This window comes from Phasianus colchicus, chromosome Z (assembly GCF_987193195.1).
Source record: "Phasianus colchicus chromosome Z, bPhaCol1.hap1.1, whole genome shotgun sequence".
NCBI lineage: Eukaryota > Metazoa > Chordata > Aves > Galliformes > Phasianidae > Phasianus > Phasianus colchicus.
Genome location: NC_143476.1, coordinates 82,760,429 through 82,773,751, shown reverse-complemented (window position 1 = coordinate 82,773,751; position 13,323 = coordinate 82,760,429). Strand labels below are relative to the sequence as shown.

At 56.5% G+C, this 13,323-nt stretch overlaps 1 protein-coding gene across 4 annotated transcripts in view; it reads left to right on the top strand.

Moving 5' to 3' along the window:
• The window catches only part of TLN1 (talin 1), a 31,681-nt gene that overhangs the window by 5,901 nt on the left and 12,457 nt on the right, over nt 1-13,323 (top strand). For all 4 annotated transcript variants that reach the window (XM_031609888.2, XM_031609886.2, XM_031609887.2 and 1 more), the window contains exons 3-35: nt 1,010-1,107; nt 1,229-1,358; nt 1,445-1,597; nt 1,735-1,877; nt 2,035-2,162; nt 2,421-2,481; nt 2,786-2,890; nt 3,463-3,618; nt 3,796-3,897; nt 4,066-4,142; nt 4,302-4,482; nt 4,631-4,744; nt 5,021-5,129; nt 5,845-6,053; nt 6,174-6,272; nt 7,962-8,129; nt 8,292-8,586; nt 8,782-8,948; nt 9,064-9,192; nt 9,335-9,448; nt 9,790-9,903; nt 9,985-10,119; nt 10,210-10,338; nt 10,439-10,541; nt 10,619-10,827; nt 10,914-11,033; nt 11,172-11,369; nt 11,595-11,734; nt 12,079-12,172; nt 12,320-12,409; nt 12,606-12,728; nt 12,833-12,976; nt 13,062-13,223. In XM_031609888.2, the coding sequence (XP_031465748.1) occupies nt 1,010-1,107; nt 1,229-1,358; nt 1,445-1,597; nt 1,735-1,877; nt 2,035-2,162; nt 2,421-2,481; nt 2,786-2,890; nt 3,463-3,618; nt 3,796-3,897; nt 4,066-4,142; nt 4,302-4,482; nt 4,631-4,744; nt 5,021-5,129; nt 5,845-6,053; nt 6,174-6,272; nt 7,962-8,129; nt 8,292-8,586; nt 8,782-8,948; nt 9,064-9,192; nt 9,335-9,448; nt 9,790-9,903; nt 9,985-10,119; nt 10,210-10,338; nt 10,439-10,541; nt 10,619-10,827; nt 10,914-11,033; nt 11,172-11,369; nt 11,595-11,734; nt 12,079-12,172; nt 12,320-12,409; nt 12,606-12,728; nt 12,833-12,976; nt 13,062-13,223 (4,499 nt within the window). The remainder of the gene's footprint in view (nt 1-1,009; nt 1,108-1,228; nt 1,359-1,444; nt 1,598-1,734; nt 1,878-2,034; nt 2,163-2,420; nt 2,482-2,785; nt 2,891-3,462; nt 3,619-3,795; nt 3,898-4,065; nt 4,143-4,301; nt 4,483-4,630; nt 4,745-5,020; nt 5,130-5,844; nt 6,054-6,173; nt 6,273-7,961; nt 8,130-8,291; nt 8,587-8,781; nt 8,949-9,063; nt 9,193-9,334; nt 9,449-9,789; nt 9,904-9,984; nt 10,120-10,209; nt 10,339-10,438; nt 10,542-10,618; nt 10,828-10,913; nt 11,034-11,171; nt 11,370-11,594; nt 11,735-12,078; nt 12,173-12,319; nt 12,410-12,605; nt 12,729-12,832; nt 12,977-13,061; nt 13,224-13,323) is intronic.

The window sequence follows — 13,323 nt, the reverse complement described above, 5'->3', positions numbered from 1 at the left end:
GTTATAGTTTCATCTGAGCATGTTTCCCAGCAAACCCCTCTGAGCTTGCTTTCCTGCCCCATAGAGGAGTCCCAGGCTGCTGGGACAGGTGTTGCCCTTTTCCCTGCCTTTTGCCTGGGTTTTGTGGCTGAATGCCACCTCCCTGCACAGTGTGCTGAGCACTGGCTCTGCTCTTGCCCTGCCCCAGGAAGTGCCTCTCTCCTCCTTTGCAGGGATCTGAGTGAGCTGCTTGGTTCTCAGTGCTTTAGAATGAGCCTCTTAGAATTGGCTTTGGAAATAGCTTGCTTTTCCAAAAGCCAACAAAGGGCAGCCTCACTGGTTCCCCGCTCGTTCAGCAGGATCCCCTGCACAGCATGAGCTGGGCAGGCACAGGGCAGCTCAGGAATTTCCCCCTCCCTGCCTGCTTACACAACCAGAGGTTGCTGGCAAGGAGCAGAAGGGCTTTTCCCAGGGCAGCACTTCGCGCAGCAGCAGTGCCAGGGCTGTCCTTGGGCAGCAGCAGACCCACCCTAGTGGGCAGGATTGTAGAACATCAAAGTTCTGCACAAATTCACCTTGTGAACCTCCATCACATCCTTCTTCAGTCCCTCGCAGCAAGCAGCTGCCCCTCCTGGTCCATCACTTCTTCTGCTCTCTTGGTGTGTTTGCAAACTCTGCCTTGTTTCCTGCACCCTTCTTGGCAATGCTCAGCATTTTATCATCATCTTTTGGTTGTTATGTTTTGCATCAAACATTTTAGAGCTGTCAGCCACCACTCTGAGCTCATCTGTCAGCTGTGACTGCCACTTCCCAGTTAGCACTGTGTGGGCATGCTTCAGATGAGCTTTCCTGCAGACAAACAGATGTAAAACACCCACTCTGCAGTTTGTTTGCCAGCTTTTTGCCCACTCAGGCTTTCCCTGGTCTCATGGCCACTGCATTCAATTCCAGCAGCGTCCAGGGGTGCTGCTGTCTCAAGCACATCCCAGTGGCCCCATCCAACCAGACAGAATCTCTCTGTATTTTCCAGCCAATGATTTTGGGCTGTTCCTCTCGGATGAAGACCCAAAGAAGGGGATCTGGCTGGAGGCTGGGAAGGCACTGGACTACTACATGCTTCGCAATGGGGTAAGCATTCAACCAGCACTGTGCGTGCCCCCTGAGCGTCCTGCTGAGAAGGTGGGAACCAGGGGGATGTGGTGCGATGTACTCAGTATGGCTGCTGGAGTTGTGCTGGTTGTGCCTGTAGGATACTATGGAGTACAAGAAGAAGCAGCGGCCCCTGAAGATCCGCATGCTGGATGGGACTGTGAAAACAGTTATGGTTGACGACTCCAAGACCGTCACAGATATGCTGATGACAATATGTGCTCGAATTGGTGAGAGAAGGGGTGGCAATATGGGGCAGGGAAGAACACGGAGTGTCAAGGGAGCAGCACCGGCTCAGTGCTATGTGCTCCTACAGGCATCACCAACTATGACGAGTACTCACTCGTTCGGGAGATCATGGAGGAGAAGAAGGAGGAAGTCACTGGCACCCTCAAGAAGGACAAGACCCTGCTGCGGGATGAGAAGAAGATGGAGAAACTCAAGCAGAAGTTGCACACCGATGACGAGTGTATGTGCTAGCAAGCTCTGGGGACAGAGCCATCCTGTGCTGGGGGTGGTGGGAATGGCAATGAGGCCACCTGTCTGTCTTTGTGTGTCTGTCCCTGCCTGGCTGTCTGTCCCTGCTCACACTGCCATCACCTGCAGTGAACTGGCTGGACCACGGCCGGACCCTGCGCGAACAAGGCATTGATGACAATGAGACGCTACTGCTGCGACGGAAGTTCTTCTACTCTGACCAGAACGTGGACTCACGAGATCCTGTACAACTCAATCTGCTCTACGTGCAGGTACAGCAATGCTGCCCTGTGACAACCCATCAGGTGTTTGGTCAGGAGCAGCCATGGGGGTATATCAGGTGCCTGGCTAGCTCCTCTGTGCCAGTGCAGATCCCACCAGATGTGGAAGGGAACAGAGCAGACCCCAGTGTCTTCTCTTCCCATTTAGGCACGCGATGACATCCTTAACGGTTCCCATCCCGTCTCATTTGACAAAGCCTGTGAGTTTGCTGGCTACCAGTGCCAGATCCAGTTTGGGCCACACAACGAGCAGAAGCACAAGCCGGGCTTTCTGGAGTGAGTGTCCCAGGGTGTCCCCTTGCGCATGTGCTAAGTTTCATCCCCCAGGGCATCATCATCCCAGAGGGTGGCTCTAAGGTTTTGGGTCCTGGAGTTGTCATTAGTTGCGGTGACCTCTCCCACATCCTTCCTGTTCCCAAAAACACTGTACCGACGGGGTTTTGTGCAAGGCTCTGTGCTGGGCGTCTTCATAGAGGAACACAAATGCTGGCTTTGGGCTGTGCTGTGGGAGCTGATTTTGCTATCTCTTGGCAGGCTGAAGGACTTCCTGCCGAAGGAGTACATCAAGCAGAAAGGGGAACGCAAGATCTTTATGGTAAGTATGAGGATGTGCTGAGAACAGGCTTGTCACTCCTTGCCAAAGGTTTGGGCTGCTATTGTCCTGGCACATCACAGCCTGGCAGGTGAGGAAGAAGAGTTGGGACAGTGCTCAAGACAGGTGCCTAGAGGAAGAGTGTGGCTGTACTTGGGCAGATGTGACAAATGTGAAGTTTCAGGTGCTCAGAGGGATGATATAGATGGGGAACGGAACGCTGGTAGGGCAGGGGGAGAGCCTGGAGAAGCTGTGAAGGTGGTGTTGGCAACGTCGTAGCTGACCTGATGTCTTCTGGTGATTACAGGCCCACAAGAACTGCGGGAACATGAGCGAGATTGAGGCCAAAGTTCGCTATGTGAAGCTGGCCCGCTCCCTCAAGACCTATGGGGTCTCCTTCTTCCTAGTCAAGGTAGAGCAGAAACTCTGCAGTTCCACCTCTCCTGATGCCTGACTGAATTTTCCTTTTCAGCATCTCTTCATCTTTCCCATCTCTACCCACCACTTACCTCTCAGCCCACATTGCCCTAGCTCTCCCTGTATCCCTGCTATCTGCCTGTCCTTCAAATCTCAACCATTGAGGTTGGAGAAGATCACTAAGGTCATCTAATCCAACCACCAGCCTTTCCCCACCATGCCCACTAACCACATTTTTCAGTGCCGTATCTCCACGGTTCATGGACACCCCCAGGGATGGTGACTCCACCACCTCCCTGGGCAGCCTGTGCCAGTGCCTTACCACTGTTTTTGAGAAACAACTTTTCTTAGTATCCAACCTGAACCTCCTCTGGTGCAACCTATGGTCAACTTAAGGACTTCATGGCTTTTTATCTGCACTGCCCTCTCACTCAGTTCCTGCTTTTCCCCACATCCTTTTCAAGACCCATGTAATTACCACACCTGGACTTGTGGCCCTAGGTGGGGTTGCTTGCTGCTCACACGGCTCTTTGGTGAGCCCTCTAACCCCTTTGTTATGCCCTGCAGGAGAAAATGAAGGGGAAGAACAAGCTGGTGCCACGTCTGCTGGGGATCACCAAGGAATGTGTGATGCGTGTGGATGAGAAAACCAAGGAAGTGATTCAGGAGTGGAGCCTGACCAACATCAAGCGCTGGGCAGCATCCCCCAAGAGCTTCACCTTGGTAGGAGCCAGCCCCAGCTCTCAGCCCTCTGTGCCCTGCTCCCTTCCTCTCCTGGCCCCAAGAACAGGCAGAAAGTGGCTGGCACAGCACTGGCCATGGTGCTTAGCACATTCCAGAGGGGCTCAGGATATGCGCCAGCATCCAGCCATGGTGCAACCCTGTGCTGTGCTCTTGTAGGATTTTGGAGATTACCAAGATGGCTACTACTCAGTGCAGACAACAGAAGGGGAGCAGATCGCCCAGCTGATTGCTGGCTACATCGACATCATCCTGAAAAAGGCAAGTTCAGGGAAAGGCAGCTTGCTCTTCTCCTGGGAGAAGTGCAAGGTGCAAGGTGCTTCTTGGGCTCATGGTTCTGCTGGGGAGAGGTGGGGACATCCCATGGACTTGATACAAGGAGGCTGTGAGGTGTGCACTGACCAATGCATTTTCTCTTTGCCTTAACAGAAAAAGAGCAAAGACCACTTCGGTCTGGAGGGAGATGAGGAGTCCACCATGCTGGAAGACTCGGTGTCTCCAAAGAAGTAAGCGTCAGGAGCAAGTTGGCTGCCAAGTGGCATACCACAATTCAGCCCCTGGCATCCCTGGGCATCCTTCAGCCTTCGGGGCAGCACTGTGGGGAACAGCCAAAGTGCTGGTCCAGAGAGGAGAATCTCAAGTGCTTCTGTTTCTCTTCATTCCAGGTCAACCGTCCTGCAGCAGCAGTTTAACCGTGTGGGCAAAGCGGAGCTGGGCTCAGTTGCACTGCCGGCCATCATGCGCACAGGGGCTGGGGGGCCAGAGAACTTCCAGGTGGGGACAATGCCCCAGGCCCAGTTGCAAATCACCAGTGGCCAGATGCATCGAGGGCACATGCCTCCTCTGGTAGGTGCTTGCAGGGTAGCCAGGGGATTAGTGCAGACCCATCGTTCTGGCCTGGCATCAGCTTGCCATGGGGAGCAGGGGCTCTGCAGTCAGCACCTGCCTAGAGCACTGTCCCAAGCAGCCCCCTCACTCTGCTCTTGCCTTGCAGACTTCAGCACAACAGGCACTAACAGGTACCATCAACTCCAGCATGCAAGCTGTGAATGCAGCCCAGGCCACACTGGATGACTTCGAGACCTTGCCGCCCCTTGGGCAGGATGCCGTGAGTGCTTGGGGAAGGGGTGCCAGGCTGCTGGAGCTAGAAGTTTGCTGGTGGGGTGGGTGAGGCAAGGAGAAGTGTTAGCAGCTCACAGGAAGATTGCTGCCTGCAGAATGAATTTGGGACACTCGGTTTTGGGGCTTCTTCTGTGTTTGTAGCTTTAGGACATGCTGAGGGGTTTTGGGTGGTGGCAGCTTTTCCTCCATTTCCTCCTGTCTCCTCTCACATCTCACTGCAGCTCCCCACTACCTCCACCTCCTGACCCTCTTCTCATTTCAGGCTTCCAAAGCCTGGCGCAAAAACAAGATGGATGAGTCCAAGCATGAGATCCACTCCCAGGTGGATGCTATCACCGCCGGCACAGCCTCAGTGGTCAACCTCACTGCAGGTAGGGCAGCAGTGGAGCACCTCTCAGCAGAAGGGTTTGGTCTCTCATTGTCCAGCCTTTGGCCTTCCTTAAAGAGAGCATATATATGGGGGGGAAATCAACTTTTCACGTGGGCAGACAGTGATATGACGAGGAGGAATGCCTTTAAAGAGAGGAGGTTTAGATTGGATATGAGAGAAATTTTTCACTGGGGGGGTGGTGAGGCACTGGCACTGCCGTCCAGAGCAGCTGTGGTGCCCCATCCCTGGAGGTGCTCAAGGCCAGGTTGGATGGGGCCCTGGGCAATCTGTGCTGGTGGGGGCAACTAGCCCATGACAGGAGAATGGAAATTAATGGAATGAGTGGACTTTACAGTCACTTCTAACCCACCCTTTATATGAAGGTTGAGGTTCCTGCCCTTGAAAGAGGCAGCCTGGCTTAGCCAGTGCTGAATCCAGACTGCTTCTGGTGTGTCCAGAAAGCTCCCATGGTGCCTGTGGATATTCCAGCATCACTGCTCTCCATCCTTCCCCTTCTGAGTTTACCTGTCAGGAATACATTTGTCCACTTTCAGCTGTGGTTGCAGCCACAAGTGTGCTCCAGCTTTCCTGCACTGATGAAGGAGCCAGGCAGCTTCTCATGAATCACACTCATTTCAGGCACATCTACTCCGAGCACAGGGTTGGGTGCTTCTGATGTTTCTCCAAGTGTTCCCACATCCCTCTTTTCTATACAGGGGATCCAGCTGACACAGACTACACGGCTGTGGGCTGCGCTGTCACTACCATATCTTCTAACCTGACTGAGATGTCCAAGGGCGTGAAGCTGCTGGCTGCTCTGATGGAGGATGAGGGAGGCAATGGGCGGCAGCTCCTGCAGGCAGCCAAGAACTTGGCCAGTGCCGTCTCCGACTTGCTGAAGACAGCACAGCCTGCCAGTGCTGAGGTGCGAAGGAGCAGGAAGGACTGGCGGGCACTAGGGAGCTGAATCAGGATGGGTGGGAGCCGTGGGAGCAGCTTGGTGCAGGGCTTGCCCAACCTGATGGTTCTGCCTCTTTTCTTGCAGCCCCGCCAGAATCTCCTGCAGGCTGCTGGCCTGGTGGGCCAGACGAGCGGAGAGCTGCTGCAGCAGATTGGGGAAAGCGACACTGACCCTCGGTTCCAGGTGAGCGGCTCTGGCTGTGCGTGGGGACATACGCTTGGAAAATCCTTCTGCCCTGCACAGGAACCCCAGGAGAGGTCCGTGCTGAAGCTTGACCCATGCACAGTGACTGTGCCGGGGGAGCAGACAGGCCAATTCCCATCCCTGCCCTTAGAGCCGCTGTCATGTAATGCCTCTTATCTTGTGGATTCCCATGTAGATGCCCGAAAGCCGGCGTGCTTGGATCCCGCCCTCCTCAGACCCAAAGACGGTAAAAGGGGGCTGTAGGCATGGCTTGGTGGTGTCTGCCCCTCTTGGATGTCAGGGCTGCTCCTCTGGGGACAATCAGTTGAATTCTTTGGAGATGGGTTCTGGTGGAAAATCTGCTTTTCTCATGATCAACTCTCAGAAGTCCATGCACTCGGGTCAGTCCCCCAGCTACCACCTTGTGTCTGTGGTGCCCAGCTGCCCAGAACAGGGATCTGGAGCAGCCAAAGCCCTGTGGTTGGTGTTTTTGCTGAGCTGAGCTCTTCCCATGCTGGTTTCCTGTAGCTGCTCAGCACAGCAGAGGCAGCAGAGGAACTTGACCTAGTGTGGACCAAAATGTGCTCATGAAATGAGAGGTTTCTGCTCATTGCAGCCACATGGCCTCAATATGATCAGCAAAGCCTGGAAAGAACACGAAGAAGAGCAGAACAGCTAGTGGGGGGATGCAGCGAGACAGAGGCAGCATGTACAGGAGGAGTTGGGGGGGCAGCTCCTTCCTGGGGGCTCTCACTGAAGCAATTCTGTATGCAACTAGCACAGGGCAGGGGACAGGTTTGGAAATCATGGGAAGTACTCTGCAGTACTCCACAGCCTGCTCCACAACCAGACCCGAGTGTATTTGCTTCCTTCTTCCAGACTCTTCGTACAGAGTGGCTGCTTCTCTGCCTCAGGCAGCTGCTGTGCTTTTGGGAACTGGGCTCCAGAGTTTGGTGCATGTGCTTTCCAGACTGTTGCCATGTCTGACAGGGTGATGATGGACAGCAGCAGGAGTGGCTTTGGCTTGCAGTAGGTGTGGGGATGCTCTGATGTTGCTTGGTGGCCAGAGGCTTTGCTGTAGCAGGGTGTGACTTTAGAGCTCATTCAGGAGTCTGGTGGTGGTGTGTTTGCCTTGTTTATGCTCTGTAAGCATGCCCTCAGAAGGAAGATGGGCCTGGAGCAGCTTAGCTGCTGTCTGCAATGGGAGGAGCTGTGATCCGTACACCTTGTCCGAGCTCCCTGTCCCAAGCACTGCTGGTGGCATCCAGCAGTGTGGCATGAGGGCGAATCCAGATGGCTGCAGTGTGCTGGGCGTCCTGCCAGAAGATCCTGCTGTGTGCTGCAGGGCCTCCTGGCAGCGTGGGGCCTCACTGCAGGTTCTGGCTGTGGGATGATCAGAGGTGCTGCGTGGGTTGTCCCTGTGGCAACATCATGGGTGGTGCTGCTGAGTTGCTCCAGGCGGTGATTTTGGCCATGGCAGTGTCCTGGTGCTGGTAGATGCCACAGCACCCAGCCATAGGGATGGGCTGGAGGTGTTGCCAGCCACACACCAGGAGTTCGGCGCAAGGCAGGGGTGGTGGAAAGGCCCCCTGATCTCATGTTTCCCTGCTGAATATTTCACGAGAGCCGTGCAGCCGGCTGTGCCTGGCTCTGTGGTGGCTTCAGGACTGACCCTGTCCGTCCTCCCAGGACATGCTGATGCAACTGGCCAAGGCTGTGGCCAGCGCCGCCGCTGCGCTGGTGCTGAAGGCCAAGAACGTGGCTCAGAAAACAGAAGACTCAGCCCTGCAGACGCAGGTGATTGCAGCTGCCACGCAGTGTGCCCTCTCCACCTCCCAGCTGGTGGCCTGCACCAAGGTAAGCATCAACCCTCACCTTGCTAAAAGTCTCTGTTTCCTCTGACCATGGTTCTTTGGAACATCCACCTTGGGGGTCAAGGACAGCAGTCACTGGGGTCATGGGATGTTGGACGGAGAATAGAGAGTGGCAGCACTGCCCAGCTTTTTTCCTGTCCTGCAGGTGGTTGCTCCCACTATCAGCTCCCCAGTGTGCCAGGAGCAGCTGATTGAAGCTGGCAAGCTGGTAGCCAAGTCGGCAGAGGGCTGTGTGGAGGCCTCTAAGGCAGCCACCAATGATGACCAGCTGCTGAAGCAGGTGGGGGTGGCAGCCACCGCCGTCACCCAGGCCCTCAACGACCTGCTGCAGCACATCAAGCAGCACGCCACGGGTGGGCAGCCCATCGGGCGCTACGACCAGGCCACTGACACCATCCTCAACGTCACTGAGAACATATTCAGCTCCATGGGCGACGCAGGTAAGAGTGAGTGGCTGGTGGCACCTGGGGATGGTGGGCTTGAGAGGCACAGTGAGATAAAGCAGGCTCTGGAGTCATGCCTTGTTGGGGACTCATGCTTGGAGCTTGCCCCAAAGACGGGGGGCTGGTGCAGCAAAGCAGCAAATCAGGGTAATTCTCAGGACTTGCTGACAGCCACCCTTCCTTCCTTCCTAGGGGAAATGGTGCGGCAGGCTCGTATTCTGGCCCAGGCCACCTCTGACCTCGTCAATGCTATTAAAGCTGACGCAGAGGGAGAGACTGACCTAGAGAATTCACGCAAGCTGCTGAGCGCGGCCAAAATCCTGGCTGATGCCACCGCCAAGATGGTGGAGGCTGCAAAGGTTGGTGGCAGGCGGGAGGAGCCGCTGGAGCAAAGGGCACAGCACAGCGACCTCTGGTAGGATGACAGGGGAACTGAGGGTCATGCCGGGTACGATGGCTCTGTGCTTTGTCCAGGGGGCTGCCGCCCATCCCGACAGCGAGGAGCAGCAGCAGCGGCTGCGGGAGGCAGCAGAGGGGCTGCGCATGGCCACCAACGCTGCGGCTCAGAACGCCATCAAGAAGAAGTTGGTGCACAAGCTGGAGGTGAGGTTGCGGTTTTTGGGCTGCGGAGGGGAAAGAGGGACAGTATTTGAACAGAAGTGTACTGGGGAGTGGGACCTCGATCTGTGACAGAGGGCTCCTGTGCTGGACTCCCCACATCTGACTCGTCCTTTTCCCCTGGTAGCACGCGGCCAAGCAGGCAGCCGCCTCCGCCACCCAGACCATCGCCGCCGCACAGCATGCCGCTGCCTCCAACAAGAACCCTGCTGCACAGCAGCAGCTGGTGCAGAGCTGCAAGGTGAGGGACGCGAGGGGCACAGGCTGTGGTTTTCTCTCAAACAGTGAGAAAAGCTGCTGTGAGAAAGGGACCTTAAAGCCCACCCAGCTCCAACCCCCACCATATCAGGCTGCCCATGGCCCATTGAACCCAGCCTTATGCATCTCCAGGGATGGGGCATCTGCAACTACTCATTGTCCAATCACTGCACTCCATGATAAAGTCACCAGTGGTCAGATCTTTGCTGGGCTGCTAGTGCTGAGGAGGGGAGCTCCTGCCCTTGGAACCTGAGCAGCTGCAGCCATCGAGGTGCCCACACACTCCATGTCCCCTGCGGTGACTCTGCTCTCCCTTCATCACAGGTGGTGGCAGACCAGATCCCCATGCTGGTGCAGGGTGTGCGAGGAAGCCAGTCGCAGCCGGACAGCCCCAGCGCCCAGCTGGCTCTCATCGCTGCCAGCCAGAACTTCCTGCAGGTACCAGCAAACCTGCCGCTGGATGCAGGCAGCAAGACAACTATGTGCCATGCCGTGTCTCACTCTTTTCTTTTTTGACAGCCCGGTGGGAAGATGGTTGCCGCGGCTAAGGCCACCGTGCCCACCATCACTGACCAGGCCTCAGCCATGCAGCTCAGCCAGTGCGCCAAGAACCTGGCCGCAGCCCTGGCTGAGCTCCGCACAGCTGCACAGAAGGTGAGGGGCTGGCGGAGGGCAGGCAGGAAGGATGGCCCTCCATGCGGGCTGAGCTCTGTGTAATGCTGTCCGTCCTTCCGCCCGCTGCAGGCACAGGAGGCCTGCGGGCCCCTGGAGATCGACTCGGCGCTGGGCCTGGTGCAGAGCCTGGAGAGGGACTTGAAGGAGGCCAAGGCGGCCGCCAGGGATGGCAAGCTGAAGCCTCTGCCAGGAGAAACGGTGAGGGCACGCGGGGTGATGGACATGGAGGCCGGGGTGAGGCCAAACCACTTCAGTGTGGGTCGCAGGGCCGAACCCCTCCATGTTGTTTGCCCTGCAGATGGAGAAGTGTGCGCAGGACCTGGGGAACAGCACCAAGGCTGTCACCTCCGCCATCGCTCATCTCCTGGGCGAGGTGGCCCAGGGCAATGAGAACTACACAGGTACCAGCCTTCGGCCCCCAGCCAGGCTGCAGCATGTGGCCAGGCCCTCACTGACTGACCGCTCTCCTCTATGGCAGGCATCGCTGCCCGGGAGGTGGCCCAGGCCCTGCGCTCCCTTAGCCAGGCTGCCCGCGGTGTGGCGGCCAACAGCTCGGACCCTCAGGTGCAGGGTGCCATGTTGGAGTGCGCTAGCGACGTGATGGATAAGGCCAACAACCTCATCGAGGAGGCACGGAAAGCCGTGGCCAAGCCTGGGGACCCTGACAGCCAGCAGCGCCTGGTGCAGGTAGGTCTGGGCCCCTGGATGGCTGTGGGATGAGGATGGGCCACCAGGGATGGCTGTTGAATAGGCTCTGTTCATGTCTTCTGCAGGTGGCCAAGGCGGTGTCACAGGCTCTGAATCGCTGCGTGAACTGCCTGCCTGGGCAGCGGGACGTGGACGCTGCCATCCGCATGGTGGGAGAGGCCAGCAAGAGGTTGCTCTCAGATTCGGTGAGCTCTGCCTGGGGCTAAGGGAACCGGGAAGTGTTGAGGTGGGCACAGCTGGATGCTCTCCCTGTTGCTGGGTGTGGAATGCCCATCCAGCTGCCACCACCTCACAGCAACTCCTGACACCCTCTTTGCTTCCAGTTCCCTCCCAGCAACAAGACCTTCCAGGAGGCGCAGAGCCAGCTGAACCGAGCGGCTGCAGGGCTCAACCAGTCTGCCAACGAGCTGGTGCAAGCATCACGTGGCACACCCCAGGACCTGGCCAAATCCTCTGGCAAATTTGGACAGGACTTCAATGAATTCCTGCAAGCGGGAGTGGAGATGGCCAGCCTGTCTCCAGTGAGTGCAAACACCTGTTTGGAGTGCCCAAGACTGGGCAAAATGGCAGTAGAGGGGTAGGAAGAGGCTAGGGTTGGTTCAGCAAATTCATAGATCCTAGCTGCTGCCAGCTGGCAGACAAAGTAAGCAAAGGGGTCTGACACAGCCTGGAAAGCACCAAAGAGATTGAGGGTGTGCACAGAGTTTGGGAACCTGCTGTTGGTGACTCTTATTGGTTCTTTGCAGAACAAAGAAGACCAGGCACAGGTGGTATCAAACCTGAAGAGCATCTCCATGTCCTCCAGCAAGCTGCTGCTGGCAGCGAAGGCGCTTTCTGCTGACCCCACAGCCCCCAACCTCAAGAGTCAACTGGCAGCAGCAGCACGGTAGGAAGAATTGCTTGCAGTGCATGGGGAGAGGTGGTTAAATGCCAAGGGCTGTGCTGGGCTGCAGATGGTTCAGTTTAGGCCAGGTGTTTGCCTCCGTGAGACTCAGTTTGTTACGGGGCTGCCCTATGCCCATTTATCTAATGTAATCCTAACCTGGCTGCGGTTGCAGTCTATGAAAAGAGAGAGACCCTGGGCGGGCAGGAGGGCCTCATAACCAAAGCCTCTGTCCATTTCCTGTACCAAGATGTGCCCCAGAACCAAGTTAAAGTGTTTGCAATAGTGATGGCTCTGGATGGTGAAGCTAACACTGATCCATGTGTGCCTCTCCCCTGTCCTGTCAGGGCCGTGACTGACAGCATTAACCAGCTGATCACCATGTGCACCCAGCAGGCACCAGGCCAGAAGGAGTGCGACAATGCTCTGAGGGAGCTGGAGGTGAGAAGCAGCAACTCGGTGACCCAGGCCCTCCTCTGCTTGGGCTTGGCTGGATGCTGAGTTGTCTGGCGGGGGGAGAGGAGCTACAGGTACAGGGTGGGATGCAGAGAATGCACTTCCCTTTATGTGGCATCTCTGTCTTTATAGACGGTGAAGGAGCTGCTGGAGAACCCCACCCAGGCTGTCAATGACATGTCCTACTTCAGTTGTCTGGACAGTGTCATGGAGAACTCCAAGGTGAGCCAGGAACAGAGCAAAAGATGGAGGTTGGGGAAGGATGGGGAGGTTTGGGGAAGTATGTGAGGGCAAATCTGGCAAAGGGAAAGAAGCTTCCTCTCTCACTTCTCATTTGGTGGAACTTGGTGAGCTCTGAATCTGGAGCACTCAGTGCAAACAGGAGGTGGTCTCTAGCTGGTGGCTGTGAATCCTTCAGGTGCTGGGTGAGTCCATGGCTGGCATCTCCCAGAATGCAAAGAACAGCAAGCTGCCTGAGTTTGGAGAGTCCATCAGCGCAGCCTCCAAAGCTCTCTGTGGGCTTACGGAAGCAGCAGCCCAGGTGAGATACACTCATTCCCAACCTCATGTATCACTCCTGGGTCTGGGAGCTATTGCCTGCCTCTGTCTCCATGCAGTCCCTCATTGCATCTCTCATGTTCACAGGCTGCCTACTTGGTGGGAGTTTCTGATCCCAACAGCCAGGCTGGACAGCAGGGCTTGGTAGACCCCACTCAGTTTGCCAGAGCTAACCAGGCCATCCAGATGGCCTGCCAGAACCTGGTGGATCCTGCCTGCACACAGTCTCAGGTGAGTATGAGGTGGGCTGCTGTGATGAGCATTGGAGAAATGGGGAGATGCTATGGGTCCTGCCTCACTCTGCTCTTCTATACAGGTGCTGTCAGCAGCCACCATTGTGGCAAAGCACACCTCAGCCCTGTGCAACACGTGCCGCCTGGCCTCCTCCCGCACCGCCAACCCTGTCGCCAAGCGGCAGTTTGTCCAGTCAGCTAAGGAGGTGGCCAACAGCACAGCCAACCTGGTGAAGACCATCAAGGTGTGGTTCCTGTTGGGGCAGTATGGGCAGGGTATAGATAAGAGAGCACATGGGTTTTAGGGATATGCTCAGGGTTAGATAACTGCTTGCTCTCTCCTGC